This window comes from Balaenoptera borealis (genome assembly GCF_965194805.1).
Source record: "Balaenoptera borealis genome assembly, chromosome: 2".
NCBI lineage: Eukaryota > Metazoa > Chordata > Mammalia > Artiodactyla > Balaenopteridae > Balaenoptera > Balaenoptera borealis.
The window spans coordinates 37,988,677-38,004,110 of record NC_138867.1 but is presented as its reverse complement, the minus strand read 5'-3'; the positions used below and the strand labels follow the sequence as shown (position 1 = coordinate 38,004,110).

General features: G+C 37.4%; 1 protein-coding gene across 10 annotated transcripts in view; it reads left to right on the top strand.

Annotated features, from left to right (window-relative positions):
* The window catches only part of TMEM267 (transmembrane protein 267), a 29,924-nt gene extending 14,912 nt beyond the window's left edge, over positions 1–15,012 (top strand). For all 10 annotated transcript variants that reach the window (XM_082382516.1, XM_082382510.1, XM_082382514.1 and 7 more), the window contains one exon: positions 13,106–15,012. In XM_082382516.1, the coding sequence (XP_082238642.1) occupies positions 13,106–13,441 (336 nt within the window). In that variant the 3' untranslated portion in view covers positions 13,442–15,012. The remainder of the gene's footprint in view (positions 1–13,105) is intronic.
* The last annotated feature ends 422 nt before the right edge of the window (positions 15,013–15,434 follow it).

Below are 15,434 nucleotides of genomic sequence, written 5' to 3'. Positions count from 1 at the left end.
CCTCTTGAGGCCAAGCTGTGCATTTCAGCAGGCTGATGAGGACACAGTCCCTGGTGTAGAAATTGAGGAATTTCATTGAGGCTTTAGGGGTATAGCTTATACAGTGACCTATTAGTATTGAAAATGCACTAAGCCTAAAATGGCAGTTCAGATAATATTTTCTAAGTGTCAACAGATTTACCTACTGTTTGTGTAGTTATGATCTATAAACACTTCAGGAAAGAAATACAAACTTGTAGAGCAAAGACTTAGCTTTGTCCACCACTGGCTAGAACACTGTCTGGCTTACCTAGTAGGTGTTCAGTAAACATGTGTTGAATGAATAAGAAATGATCTTTTGTTCTTCCTAGTATGTGTCAAGTCCCGTACCAGGTACTTCTCAGAGGTTGTCTCACTTATTTAGAAATTTAATCAGTAAGGAATCAGTAATTCCTGATTAAAGACAAATTTTAACTATTTTTTTTCTTTTTTGCTCTAAGTGGAGGCAGCATAACATTGCTGTTTAAGATTGGAATCAGAAGACCAGAGTTTAAATCCTAGTATATGGTCTCATCAGAGCACTTTTCTTCCTTAAGTCTCAATTTTGTCATCTCTAAAATGTGGATCATAACGTTACTTCCCTCATAGGGTTGTTGTGAGGATTAAATGAGTATGTTAAGTGACACACCCTGGCAAATAGTTAACAATAAATGTTAGTAGAGATGGTAAAAAGTGTGATTTAGGAGGGCTGCCAAGATGGTGGAGTAGAAAGGCCCTGAGCTCACCTCCTCTCACGAGCACACCAAAATCACAACTATCTGCAGAACAACCATCAGTGAAAAAGACTGGAACTTACCAGAAAATATCTTCTACAGCTAAAGACATACAGAAGGAACCACAACGAGATAGGCAAGAGGGGCAGACTCGTGATACAATCAAATCCTATACCCCCTGGGTGGGTGACCCACAACCTGGAGACAGTTATACTGCAGAGGTTCTCCCACAGGAGTAAGAGTTCTGAACCCCACGGCAGGCTTCCCAGCCTGGAGGTTTGGCACCGGGAAGACAAGCCCCCAGAGCATTTGGCTTTGATGCCAGCAGGGTTTAATTGCAGGAGCCTCACAAGACTGGGGGAAAGAGACTTCACGCTTAAAGGGCGCACACAAAATCCCATGTGCACTGGCACCCAGAGCAAAAACGTTAATTTGATAGGAGCCTGGGCCAGACCTACTTGCTGGTCTTGGAGAGTCTCCTGGAGAGACAGGGCAGCTATGGCTCAACCTGGGGACATAGACATTGGTGGCAGAGATTTTGGGAAATATCCAAATGTGTAAATACTGCTGCTGGGGGCTGCCATCTTAGCTCATTAGTGCCAAAACCTGGCCCCACCCAACAGCCTGTAGGCGCCAATGATGCCTCAGGCCAAACAACTAACTGGGTGGGGAATAGCCCCACCCACTAGCAGAAAGTCTGCCTAAATACTTCTGAGCCCAGACACACCCCTAGACATGGCCCTTCCCACCAGAGGGCCAAGACCCACCTCTACCCACCAGTGGGCAGGCACCAGCCCTTCCCACCAGGAAGCCTATACTAGTCTCTAGACTAGCCTCACCCACCAGGGGGCAGATGCCAGTAGCAGAAAAATACAGTCCTGCAGCCTGCGGACCAAGCCTGCCAACAGCAAGCCAGACCTGACCCTGGGAAAAGCTGGGCCCTGGCCCTGCCCACTAGCACAACAATGCAATCTTTGGGACAATCCACACACTATACCCAACTGTGTCAGGAACTGCCCCCCACCCCCCCGCCAGTCAATGATATGAAACGAGCTTTGGGATCCCTGGGCCCTGCAGTCAGACCAGGAATGAGCTGTGCCTGCCAGTAGTCCAGCACTAACCCCAGGATCTAGCTTCACCTGCCAGTGGGTAGGCAATAGCCCCAGAGTCTTTGGGACCCTGACTCTGCTCACCAGTAAGCCAACACTAGCCGTGGGGCCCCATAGAGTTCTGCAACCAGCTGCCTCACGACCAGGCCCCGCTAAACAGGAACCAGCAGCATCCACACAAGGCAGGGCCTGGCAACCAACTGGACTAAGAGCCAACCAAGCCTACCAGGCCACCCACATAGTCAGCCCAACACAAAAGAAGCACCCACACAGCCCTCTTAGGGGGACCCCTAGACCATATAGCTTGGGTGATGAGAGGGGAGTGCACTGCTGGGATGCATAGGATGTCTCCTACAAAAGGCTACTTCTCCAAAGTTAAGAAATGTAACTAACCTACCACATATACAAAAATACAAATAGCAACCTATGACAGAATGAAGCAGCAGAGGAGTATGTTTCAGATGAAGGAACAAGATAAAAACCCAGAAGAACTAAGTGAAGTGGAGTAGGCTATGTACCTGAGAAAGTTCAGAGTAATGATCGTAAAGATGATCAAAGAACTCAGGAGGAGAATGGATGCACAGAGTGAAAAGTACAGTTAGTTAGAAAATATAAAGAAAAACCAAACAGAAATGAAGAATACAATAACTGAAATGAAAAATGCACTAAAAGGGATCAATAGTAGACTAAACGATACAGAAGAATGGATCAGTGAGCTGAAAGACAGAGTAGTGGAAATCACTGCTGCTGAACAGAAAAAAAGAATGAAAAGAAATAAGGACAGTTTAAGAGACCTCTGGGACAACATCAAATGCACTAATATTCACATTGTAGTGGTCCCAGAAGGGGAAGAGAGAGACAAAGGGCCTGAGAAAATACTGAAGAGATAACAGCTGAAAACTTCCCTCATGTGGGAAAAGAAATAGTTACCCAAGTCCAGGAATTGCAGAGTCCCATGCAGGATTAACCCAAAGAGGAAGACACCAAGATGCACTGTAATCAAAATGACAAAAGTTAAAGATAAAGAGAGAATATTAAAAGTAGCAAGGGAAAAGCAACAAATAACATACGCGGGAACTCCCATAAGGCTATCAGCTGATTTTTTCAGCAGAAACTCTGCAGGCCAGAAGGGAGTGGCAGGATATATTTAAAGTGATGAAAGGGGAAAACCTACAACCAAGAACACTCCACCCAGCAAGGTTCTTGTTCAGATTTCAGAGGGAAAGCAAAAGCTTATAGACAAGCAAAAGCTAAAAGAATTCAGCACCACCAACCCAGCTTTACAACAAATGTTAAAGGAAATTCTCTAGGCCAAAAAGAAAAGTTTGCAACTAGCAACAAGAAAATTATGAAAGGAAAAACTAATGGTAAAGGCAAACCTGCAGTAAAGGTAGGAAATCATCCAAACAGAAAGCTAGTAGGGACGTTAAAAGACAAAAGTAGTAAAAATCATCTGTATCCACAATAAGTGGTTAAGAGATACACAGAACAATTAGATGTAAAATATGACATCAAAAACAGTAATCGTGAGGGCAGGAGAGTACAAATTCAGGGTATCTAAAATGCATTTGAAATTAAGAGATCAACAACTTAAAACAATTATATATATACATATATATATATAGAGAGAGAGAGACACTCTGTTACAAAAACCTCATGGTAATTGCAAACCAAAAATCTCTAATAGATATACACACAAAAAGAAAAAGGAATCCAAACATAACACCAAAGATAGTCATCAAATCACAAGAGAACAAAAGAGGAAAGGGGGGAAAACACATACAAAAAAAATCCAAAACAATTAACAAAATGAGAAAAAGAACATACATATGGATAATTACCTTAAATGTAAATGGACTAAATGCTCCAAACAAAAGACATAGAGTGAAGAAAAAAAAAAAAAAAAGACATAGAGTGGCTGAATGGATACAAAAATAAGACCCGTATACATTCTGCCTACAAGTGACTCACTTCAGATCCAGAGACACATACAGACTGAAAGCAAGAGTATAGAAAAGGGTATTCCATGCAAATAGAAATCAAAAGAAAACCAGAATAGCAATACTTATATCAAACAAAATAGACGTTAAAATAAAGACTGTTACCAGAGACGAAGAAGGACACTACACAATGATCAAGGGATAAATCCAAGAAGAAGATATAACAATTGTAAATATATGCACCCAACTTAGAAGCACCTCAATATACAAGGCAAATATTAACAGCAACAAAAGGAGAAATCAACAATAACACAATAATAGTAGGGGACTTTAACACCCCACTTACATCAATGGACAAATCATCCAGACAGAAATCAATAAGGAAACACAAGCCTTAAATAACACGTTAGACCAAATGAACTTAATTGATATAGAGAGAGCATTCCATCCAAAAGCAGCAGAATACACATTCTTTTCAAGTTGGAACATTCTCCAGGACAGATCACATGCTAGGCTACAAAACAAGCCTCGGTAAATTTAAGAAAACTGAAATCATATCAAGCATCTTTTCCAACCACAACACTGTGAGACTAGAAATCAACTACAAGGAAAAAAACTGCAAGAAACACAAACATGTGGAGGCTAAACAGTATGCTACTAAACAACCAATGAACCACTGAAGAAATCAGAGGAAATCAAAAAATACCTAGAAACAAATGATAACAAAAACATGATGAGCCAAAATTTATGGGATGCAGTAAAAGCAGTTCTAAGAGGGATGTTTATAGCGATATAAGCTTACCTTCGGGAACAAGAAAAATCTCAAATAATTAACCTAACTTTACACCTAAAGGAACTAGAGAAAGAAGAAAAAACAAAACCCAAAGTTAGTAGAAGGAAAGAAATAAAGATCAGAGCAGAAATCAGTGAAATAGACATGAAGAAAACAATAGAAATGATCAATGAAACCAAAAGCTGGTTCTTTGAAAAGGTAAACAAAATTGATAAACCTTTAGCCAGACTCATCAAGAAAAAAAGAGAGAGGGCCCAAATCAATAAAATTAGAAATGAAAAATGAGAAGTTACAACCGACACCACAGAAATACAAAGGATCATAAGAGACTACTATGAGGAACTATAAGCAAATAAAATGGACAACCTCTAAGAGATGGACAAATTCTTGGAAAGGTACAGTCTCCCAAAACTGAACCAGGAAGAAATAGAAAATACGAACAGACCAATTACCAGTACTGAAACTGAATCAGTAATTAAAAAACTCCCAACAAGGGACTTCCCTGGTGGTCCAGTGCGTAAGTCTCCACACTCCCAATGCAGGGGGCCCAGGTTCGATCCCTAGTTGGGGAACTAGATCCCACATGTATGCCACAACTAAAAGTTCACATGCTGCAACTAAGTCTGCATGCCGCAACTAAGAAGCCCAAGCCTGCGTGCCACAACTAAAAGATCCCACATGCCGCAACTAAAGATCCCGCATGCTGCAGTGAAGATCCCGTGTGCCACAACTATGAGCCGGCGCAGCCAAAATAAATAAATTAATTAAATTCTAAAAAAACTCCCAACAAACAAAAGTCCAGGATTAGTTGGCTTCACAGGTTAATTCTACCAAACAATTAGAGAAAAGTTAACACCTATCCTTCTGAAACTGTTCCAAAAAATTGCAGAGGAAAGAATACTTCCAAACTCATTCTATGAGGCCACCATCACCCTGATACCAAAACCAGACAAAGATACCACAAAAAAAGAAAATTACAGGCCAGTATCACTGATGAACATAGATGCAAAAATCCTCAACAAAATACTAGCAAACTGACTCCAACAATACATTAGAAGAACCATACACCATGATCAAGTGGATTTATCCTAGGGATGCAATGATTTTTCAATATCCACAAATCAATCAGTGTGACACACCACATTAACAAGCTGAAAAATAAAAACCATATGATCATCTCAATAGATGCAGAATAAGATTTTGATAAAATTCTATATCTATATATTATAAAAAAATTCTCCAGAAAGTGGGCATAGAGGGAACATACCTCAACATAATAAAGACCATCTAGGACAAACCCACAGCTAACATCATAGTCAATGCTGAAAAGCTGAAAGCATTTCCTTTAAGATCAGGAACAAGACAAGGATGTCCACTCTTGCTACTTTTATTCAACATAGTTTTGGAAATCCTAACCACAGCAATCAGAGAAGAAAAGGAAATTAAAGGAATCCAAATTGGAAAGAAGTAAAACTGTCAGTGTTTGCAGATGACATGATACTATACATAGAAATTCCTAAACATGCCACCAGAAAACTACTAAAGCTCGTCAATGAATTCAGTAAAGTTGCAGGATACAAAATTAATATACAGAAATCTGTTGCATTTCTATACACTAACAATGAAATATAAAAAAGAGAAATAAAAGAAACAATTCCATTTACCATCACATCAAAAAGAATAAAATACCTAGGAATAAACCTATCTAAAGAGGCAAAAGACCTGTACTCAGGAAATTATAAGACCCTGATGAAATAAGTTGAAGATGACACAAACAGATGGAAAGATATGCCATGTTCTTGGATTACAAAATCAATATTGTTAAAATGACCATACTATCCAAGGCAATCTACAGATTCAATGCAATCCCTATAAAATACCAATGGTATTTTTCACATAACTAGAACAAATAATCTTAAAATTTGTCTGGAAACACAAAAGACCCCGATTAGCCAAGACAGTCTTGAGAAAGAAGAACAGAGCTGGAGGCATCAGGCTCCATGACTTTGGCCTATACTACAAAGCTACAGTAATCAAAACAGTATGGTACTGACACAAAAACAGACACATAGATCAATGGAACAGGATAGCAAGCCCAGAAATAAACCCATGCACTTTTGGTCAATTAATCTACCACAAAGGAGGCAAGAATATACAATGGAGAAAAGGCAGTCTTTTCAGTAAGTGGTGCTGGGAAAACTTGACAGCTACATGTGAAAGAATGAAATTAGAACATTTTCTAACACCATATATAAAAATAAACCCAAAATGGATTAAAGACCTAAATATAAGACCAAATACTATAAAACTCCTAGAGGAAAACATAGGCAGAACACTCTTTGATATTAAATCACACCAATATTTTTTTGGATCTGTCTCCTAGAGTAGTGGAAATAAAAGCAAAAATAAAAAAATTGGACCTAATTAAACTTAAAAACTTTCACACAGCAAAGGAAATTGTAAACAAAATGAAAAAACAACCTATGGAATAAGAGAAAATATTTGCAAATGATGCAACTGACAAGGGATTAATTTCCAAAGTATACAAATAGCTCATATAGCTCAATATCAAAAAACCAAACAACCCAATCAAAAAATAAGCAGAAGAACTGAATAGACACTTTTCCAAAGAGGAAATGCAGATGGCCAACAGGCACACGAAAATATGCTCAACATTGCTAACCATCAGGGAAATGCAAATCAAAACCACAGTGAGATATCACCTCACACCTGTTAGAATAAATATCATGAAAAACATTACAAATAACAAATGTTGGCGATGATGTGGAGAAAAGGGAACCCTCATACACTGTTGGTGAGAATGTAAATTGTGTAGCCACTATGGAGAACAGTATGAAGATTCCCTTAAAAACTAAAAATAGAGTTACCACATGATCCTGCAATCCCACTCCTGGGCAGATATCCGGAAAAGATGAAAACTCTAATTTGAAAAGATATATGCACCTCAATGTTCATAGTAGTGGTATTTACAATAGCCAAGACATGGAAGCAACCTGAATGTCCATCGACAGAAGAATGGGTAAAGAAGATGTGGTGTATATATATATGTGTGTATATATATATATATATATATATATATATATATATATATATATATATATATACACAATGGAATATGTCATTTTCAGCAGCATGGATGGACCTAGAGATTATCATACTAAGTGAAGTCATACAGAGAAAGACAAATATATGACATCACTTATATGTGGAATCTTAAAAAAATGATATGATCTTATTTACAAAACAGAAATAGACTCACAGACATAGAAAACCAACTTATGGTTATCAAAGGGGAAAGGTGGGGGAGGAAGGGATAAATTAGGAGTTTGGGATTAACAGATACACTCTACTATATAGAAAATATTGAATAGATAGACAACAAAGATCTACTGTATAGCACAGGGAACTATATTCAATATCTTGTAATAACCTATAATGGAAAATAATCTGAAAATGAATAAATATATGTGTATAACTGAATCACTTTCCTGTATACCTGAAGCTAACACAACATTGTAAATCAACTGTATTTCAATTAGAAACAAAAACAAAAAAGAAAAAGTGTAATTTATAAATGCATTCATCTAGAATTTAAGTATTTCTATTGTAATTCTTAAAAACATTTAGGCTGTATACTGTATTTATTCCCTGATTCATTGATAAGCAGTAGTGTTAAGAATATGAGCCATAGAGTCAGGCAGATCCAGTATTAGATTCCAACTCTGCCCCTTGACAACTGCACACTGTGGGGAAGTTACTTAGTCTCTCTCTTATTCGTTTTGTTGCAGTGGTGAATGGGAGTGTTTCCTTAATTTCTCTTTCAGATTTTTCATCATTAGTGTATAGGAATGAAAGAGATTTCTGTGCATTAATTTTGTATCCTGCTACTTTACTAAATTCACTGATTAGCTCTAGTAGTTTTCTGGTGGCATTTTTAGGATTCTCTATGTATAGTATCATGTCATCTGCAGTGACAGTTTTACTTCTTCTTTTCCAATTTGTATTCCTTTTATTTCTTTTTCTTCTCTGATTGCCATGGCTAGGACTTCCAAAAGTATGTTGAATAATAGTGGCAAGAGTGGACATCCTTGTCTTGTTCCTGATATTAGAGGAAATGCTTTCAGTTTTTCACCATTGAGAATGATGTTTGCTGTGCGTTTGTCATATATGGCCTTTATTATGTTGAGGTAGGTTCCCTCTATGCCCACTTTCTGGAGGGTTTTTATCATAAATTGGTATTGAATTTTGTCAGAAGCTTTTTCTGCATCTATTGAGATGATCATATGGTTTTTATCCTTCAGTTTGTTAATATGGTGTATCACATTGATTGATTTGCTTATGTTAAAGAATCCTTGCATTCCTGGGATAAACCCTACTTGGTCATGGTGTATGATCCTTTTAATGTGTTGTTGGATTCTGCTTGCTAGTATTCTGTTGAGGATTTTTGCATCTATATTCATCAGTGATATTGGTCTGTAATTTTCTTTTCTTGTAGTATCTTTGTCTGGTTTTGGTATCAGGGTGATGGTGGCCTCATAGAATGAGTTTGGGAGTGTTCCTTCCTCTGCAATTTTTTGGAAGGTTTGAGAAGGACGGGTGTTAGCTCTTCTCTAACTCTAATAATAGTCCCCCACTATTATTGTGTTACTGTCGATTTCCTCTTTTATAGCTGTTAGTAGTTGCCTTATGTATTGAGGTGCTCCTATGTTGGGTGCATATATATTTATAATTGTTATATCTTCCTCTTGGATTGATCCCTTGATCATTATGTAGTGTACTTCCTTGTCTCTTGTAACATTCTTTATTTTAAAGTCTATTTTATCTGATATGAGTATCGCTACTCCAGCTTTCTTTTGATTTCCATTTGCATGGAATATCTTTTTCCATCCCCTCACTTTCAGTCTGAATGTGTCCCTAGGTCTGAAGTGGGTCTCTTGTAGACAGCATATATATGGGTCTTGTTTTTGTATCCATTCAGCAAACCTGTGTCTTTTGGTTGGAGCATTTAATCCATTTACGTTTAAGGTAATTATTGATATGTATGTTCCTATTACCATTTTCTTAATTGTCATGGGCTTGTTTTTGTAGGTCCTTTTCTTCTCTTGTGTTTCCCACTTAGAGAAGTTCCTTTAGCATTTGTTGTAGAGCTGGTTTGCTGGTGCTGAATTCTCTTAGCTTTTGCTTGTCTGTAAAGCTTTTGATTTCTTTGTCAAATCTGAATGAAATCCTTGCCGGTTAGAGTAATCTTGGTTGTAGGTTCTTCCCTTTCATCACTTTAAATATATTGTGCCACTCCCTTCTGGCTTGTAGAGTTTCTGCTGAGAAATCAGCTGTTAACCTTATGGGAGTTCCCTTGTACGTTATTTGTCGTTTTTCCCTTGTTGCTTTTAATAATTTTTCTTTAATTATTGTCAATTTGATTACTATGTGTCTCGGCATGTTTCTCCTTGGGTTTATCCTGCCTGGAACTCTCTGCGCTTCCTGGACTTGGGTGGCTATTTCCTTTCCCATGTTAGGGAAGTTTTCGACAATAATCTCTTCAAATATTTTCTCGGGTCCTTTCTCTCTCTCTTCTCCTTCTGGGACCCCTATATTGTGAATGTTGTTGCGTTTAATGTTGTCCCAGAGGTCTCTTAGGCTGTCTTCATTTCTTTTCATTCTTATTTTCTTTATTCTGTTCCACGGCAGTGAATTCCACCATTCTGTCTTCCAGGTCACTTATCCGTCCTTCTGCCTCAGTTATGCTTCTATTGATTCCTTCTAGTGTATCTTTCACTTCAGTTACTGTATTGTTCATCTCTGTTTGTTCTTTAATTCTTCTAGGTGTTTGTTCTTTAATTCTTCTAGGTCTTTGTTAAACATTTCTTGCATCCTCTCAATCTTTGCCTCCATTCTTTTTCCGAGGTCCTGGATCATCTTCAGTATCATTATTCTGAATTCTTTTTCTGGGAGGTTGCCTATCTCCACATCATTTAGTTGTTTTTCTGCAGTTTCATCTTGTTCCTTCATCTGGTACAAAGTTCTCTGCCTTTTCATTTTGTCTATCTTTCTGTGAATGTGGCTTTCCTTCCACAGTCTGCAGAATTGTAGTTCTTCTTGCTTCTGCTGTCTGCCCTCTGGTGAATGATGCTATCTAAGAGGCTTGTGCAAGCTTCCTGACAGGAGGGACTGGTGGTGTGTAGCTACTTCTATTTTTAAGATATCTGGTTTTACTTGTATAATTTTATGATATGTCTTTGTTTTATTATTTATCTATGAATGAAAAATTTGCATGAATATTTTAGAAATTAGGCAAGCAACAGAAACTTCTTGTTTCTTCCTTAGCAACTATTAATATAAATAGACTTCACAAATGAAAGTGTGAATAGTCAATATCCGTCCACACATCCAGAACACAACTGCTAATCATCTCAACATGAGGCTATTGCTCTCCTCCAAGTACTGATTACTGTAGCCCATCCCGCCCCCCATCCCACGCTGCTATTGAGGAGCATGATATATTGTGGGTATATAACTTAAAAACAAAGGTGGAGGCTAAAATGGCATAATACAGAAATGTTATGTGTTCTGACAAAGTAAAAGTAAAACAACTAAAAATGTGGAGGAGTAGGGAGAGGGAATTAGGAATGTAGAATATATAAACTCTTTGATGTTCAGCGGGTAGGTGGGAATTAAAGAATACTGGTTTAAGGAGTGGCTTTACAAGATACCCAGTTTAAGGCTGGTCTGATTTGACAGTGTTGCAAGGTACAGTCTCTTTAATGGGTGACTTTTTTTTTAATGTGGTGGGAAGGTTGTGTCCTCTATTTTTTTAAAAATAGGAACCTGACTTTTTGCCTTTACTACTTCTTTTTTCCCTTTACTATTTCTTTTTTTTTTTTAATTATTTATTTATTTATTTATTTATTTTTGGCTGTGTTGGGTCTTCGTTTCTGTGCGTGGGCTTTCTCAAGTTGTGGCAAGTGGGGGCCACTCTTCATCGCGGTGCGCGGGCCTCTCACTGTCGCGGCCTCTCGTTGCGGAGCACAAGCTCCAGACGCGCGGGCTCAGTAGTTGTGGCTCACGGGCCTAGTTGCTCCGTGGCATGTGGGATCTTCCCAGACCAGGGCTCGAACCCGTGTCCCCTGCATTGGCAGGCAGACTCTCAACCACTGTGCCACCAGGGAAGCCCTACTATTTCTTTTTTCCCTTTACCACCCAGTCTCCAAAGGCTACCTCTCCCTTCCTTTGTACCATCTTCTCCTGGAAAACTAATGCCTTTCAGAGCCTTGAATCGTGCCCACTTTTAAGTCCTTTCTGTGTAGTTACTGCTCTTATGTACCAGGACCCCTTTTCAGTATTTTCACACTTGGGTTGAACTTTCTCTTTCTAGTGGTAACTTTAGATCAATCTTAGATTTCCCCTCATCTTTCTTCAATGCAGTTTTTCCTGGCTTGAGGGGGGAGTGTGAGAGAGCGCTCACTGACTTGGTGTTTATTTTAGTACTTTAGAGTAATTGAAGTTTGGGCATTCTCTGACTTCTGGCTATGCTAAGTGGGGCTTGGTATAGTTTTATTTGTCATTGTTCTGTAGTGTTTTTGAAGATGTGTGGAGAGATTCCAAATCAGGCAATCTTCTCTATCTTCAGCTTTATTTTTATTAAAAATTATCTAGTTGGAAATTAGCCTTTAGAATGTGTGAGAATGAAACCTTACTCCTGGATCATTCAGGGGTTAAGCCTGAAATTTTCATTTGTTTAGATATTGATTACATTTTTACAATGGTTTAGAAATACTATTGGTTTATTTAACTCAACTTTCAAATACTTGTTTAAAATAATATACTGCCTCTAAATGTTGTTATAAATAAATTCTGAAAGTATTCAAGGCTAATATAAATGGTTACAACAAAAATACTCAGCTTTTATGCATTTATTAATTGAAGAATGGGGTGGGGGGAGGGACAAGATAGGGGACGGAGATTAAGAGGTACAGACTATTAGGTATAAAATAATTAAGATACAAGGATGTAATGTACAGCACAGGGAATATCACCAGTATTTTATAATATCATTAAATGGAGTATAATCAATAAAAATATATGTTGTACACCTGAAACTAATATAACATTATAAATCAACTATACTTCAATTTTAAAAAGTTTAATTGAAGAATATTTTATTCAGTTGTGAGACTTTTTCAGTGCTCTTAGAGGTCCCAGACAATTCTTTAAAACTCCAAGTTTACACTAACCATACATTTAGGATATAAATTGTTTGTATTGTGACTTTTCTAAGTAAATAATAGGAAGCTTTTAAAAATTAATCACATGATCCTGAGATAGTGATTTCATTTTTAGTGCCAAGTGTTTTTGGAGGAGGTGGCCTAGAAAATGTTTCCTTTGCTTTTCCAATAGCCTGCAGGAAAACAGATGGTTACAATATTAGGAAGCAGCTATAAAATTTTGTTTGCCAAGAAGGAAATGATACTAGCTACCGCTTTCCCTGTGCAGGCTGCTATTACTCTTCCACGAAGACCTTTCCTTCACTGTTCTACTGTGATACCCGCTGTGGTTCTGACCCTGAAGTTTACGATGCACCTTTTCAAGCTCAAAGATTCATGGTGCTTTCTTCCCTGGATGTTGTTTATATCCTGGACCTCACACCATGTTCGAGATGGAATTCGCCATGGCTTGTGGATATGCCCATTTGGAGAAACTTCTCCTTTGCCATTTTGGCTTTATGTAATAATCACATCATCTTTACCTCACATCTGTTCATTTGTTATGTATTTCACAGGGACCAGCCAAGTGATGTCTTCAAAACATGGAATTCATATTGATGTCTGAGATAACCATATGGCAGTCTTAAAGAACCAATGGTTGAGACAATGACAGCCAACATTAAAGTGAATTTAAAAAACATGTTAGGTACTTATATTAATTATAAGATGTATAATGAATGCTAACATTTCTTTATTTCATATATTTTCATCCTGACTGAAGTTTAATTTGCCAAGTACTTTAGTGAGTTGTGATCACTGGCAGAAACTGCTTTCGTGCACTTATGTTATAATATTCTTAAAAGACAGTAACATTAGACCTAGGTTATTGTTTCAGAAATAACTTTAGGAAATAATTATTATAATATGTTGACTGTAATAACATTCTACCAAAGTAGTATTTTTTCATTATCTTTGCCCTCAAATCTCATGTGTTGGAGTTTTAACTGTTTTGAAAAACATAACTAAATTTAACAAAATATTTGTTTAAAATTAACATTAACAAAATATTGATGCTTGACTCATAACCATAAAATTCACAAAAAAAGGACCTAACCAATAATGTCATTTCAAATATAAACTCCTGAATGTGCCATTAAAATTGTTTTAGTTGCTGTCAATTTGTTTACATACTATTCTAAAATATTATACCAGTTAAATCATTTTTTAAAAATTTGCCTGATACTAAGAGACAAAACATTTTTTTTTCAAAAAAATAGTTTTAGGAAATTGGCTTTTTCCTTTGTTCTTTCAGGTTAATATTCTGTTAAAAATGATTAACCTTTATTAGAGAAGGAAAATTGAGTTGCTGTAAGTTTTACATTTGCACAGTTTAATATACTTTGATATAACAGTCAGTGCCTCAAAGGCACCTGTTTTTTTTGTAGCATTTGTACCAGCTGCTGTCTTCAGATTTTCTTACACATTTGTGTTTGTAATGCTGGTGATTGTGTGCCTTAATCTCTGAGAAGTGATTAAACAGTGCCTTATCCAAAGCAGATTTTTCTTATTAAGTTAAACAGAGTTCTGTAAATTGTTATAAAGGGTCAGGCTCTTTACTTTTTGTTGTTAACCAATTGGTCGCGATCTGTTATATTTTATAATGTATTAGCTCTTACAATGTGTTATTGTCTTTTGAGAGCAATTATTGTCAATTTAGTTGGTTTAATAGTAAACATTATATAGTGGGGGTAAATTTGATTAAGGTAGAGATTTTTTAAAAGCATATGATTTTAGAAATCCCTGGAAATAAAGCATATATGTTGTGTAACTCTTTCTGACTAAATCACAAAACTCTCCTTTTTTCTTTCTCCGTATTAAACAAATGAATATCATAAAAATATAAGGCCTTATTTAAGAATGTCACATTGACATTTTGGGGGTTGTCCTAACTTTATTAGAATGGGAACTCACTTTGACCATGAGTCCTTGCTTAAACAATAACTGCAAATTTTAAGTGTGGGTTTATCTTTGTTTATCTTTGTTCCTACCTCATCAGAAATGTTCCTTGTCCTCTAAGTGGTCTCTGAAAGCTGTAGTTGTAACCTCTAGAGATATAGTAACCAACTTCCCATGCCGCCATTTTGTTCCTTTTTTTAGAGAAAGACTTTGCTTCAATACAACTTATGTTGAAAGTTGGATTGTATCTTCTTTGCACGTGTGTGTTTTCTCCATTCTCCAGACGTCCTCCTTTCACTTAGTGTTCTCTCTTGGCTGTTTCACTGATCTGACCTCCCGATCTACTGTTTTCTTGAGCCACGTTCATTATGCTGGCTACTCAGGAGAACTTCCACCACTGAACTATTTTCTACTCATCCCAAGCCTACTTTCTTTTAGTGGTGGGCTAAGAACCCCAGTTGTGTATGGGTTAAAACTCCCATTTATCCTCACCTCCTTTCTGCTTTCTCTCTTCTCCCAGGCAGCCACCCTCTTTCTCCCAATCAAACACATACTTCTTGGCTCCTTTCTCTTTTGGCTGGTGGAACAATTACTTGGTTTTTCCCATTTTTCCCAACTGAAGGGGAGAGGAATAGGGGCTATTCCGGTACTTGCTCACCACC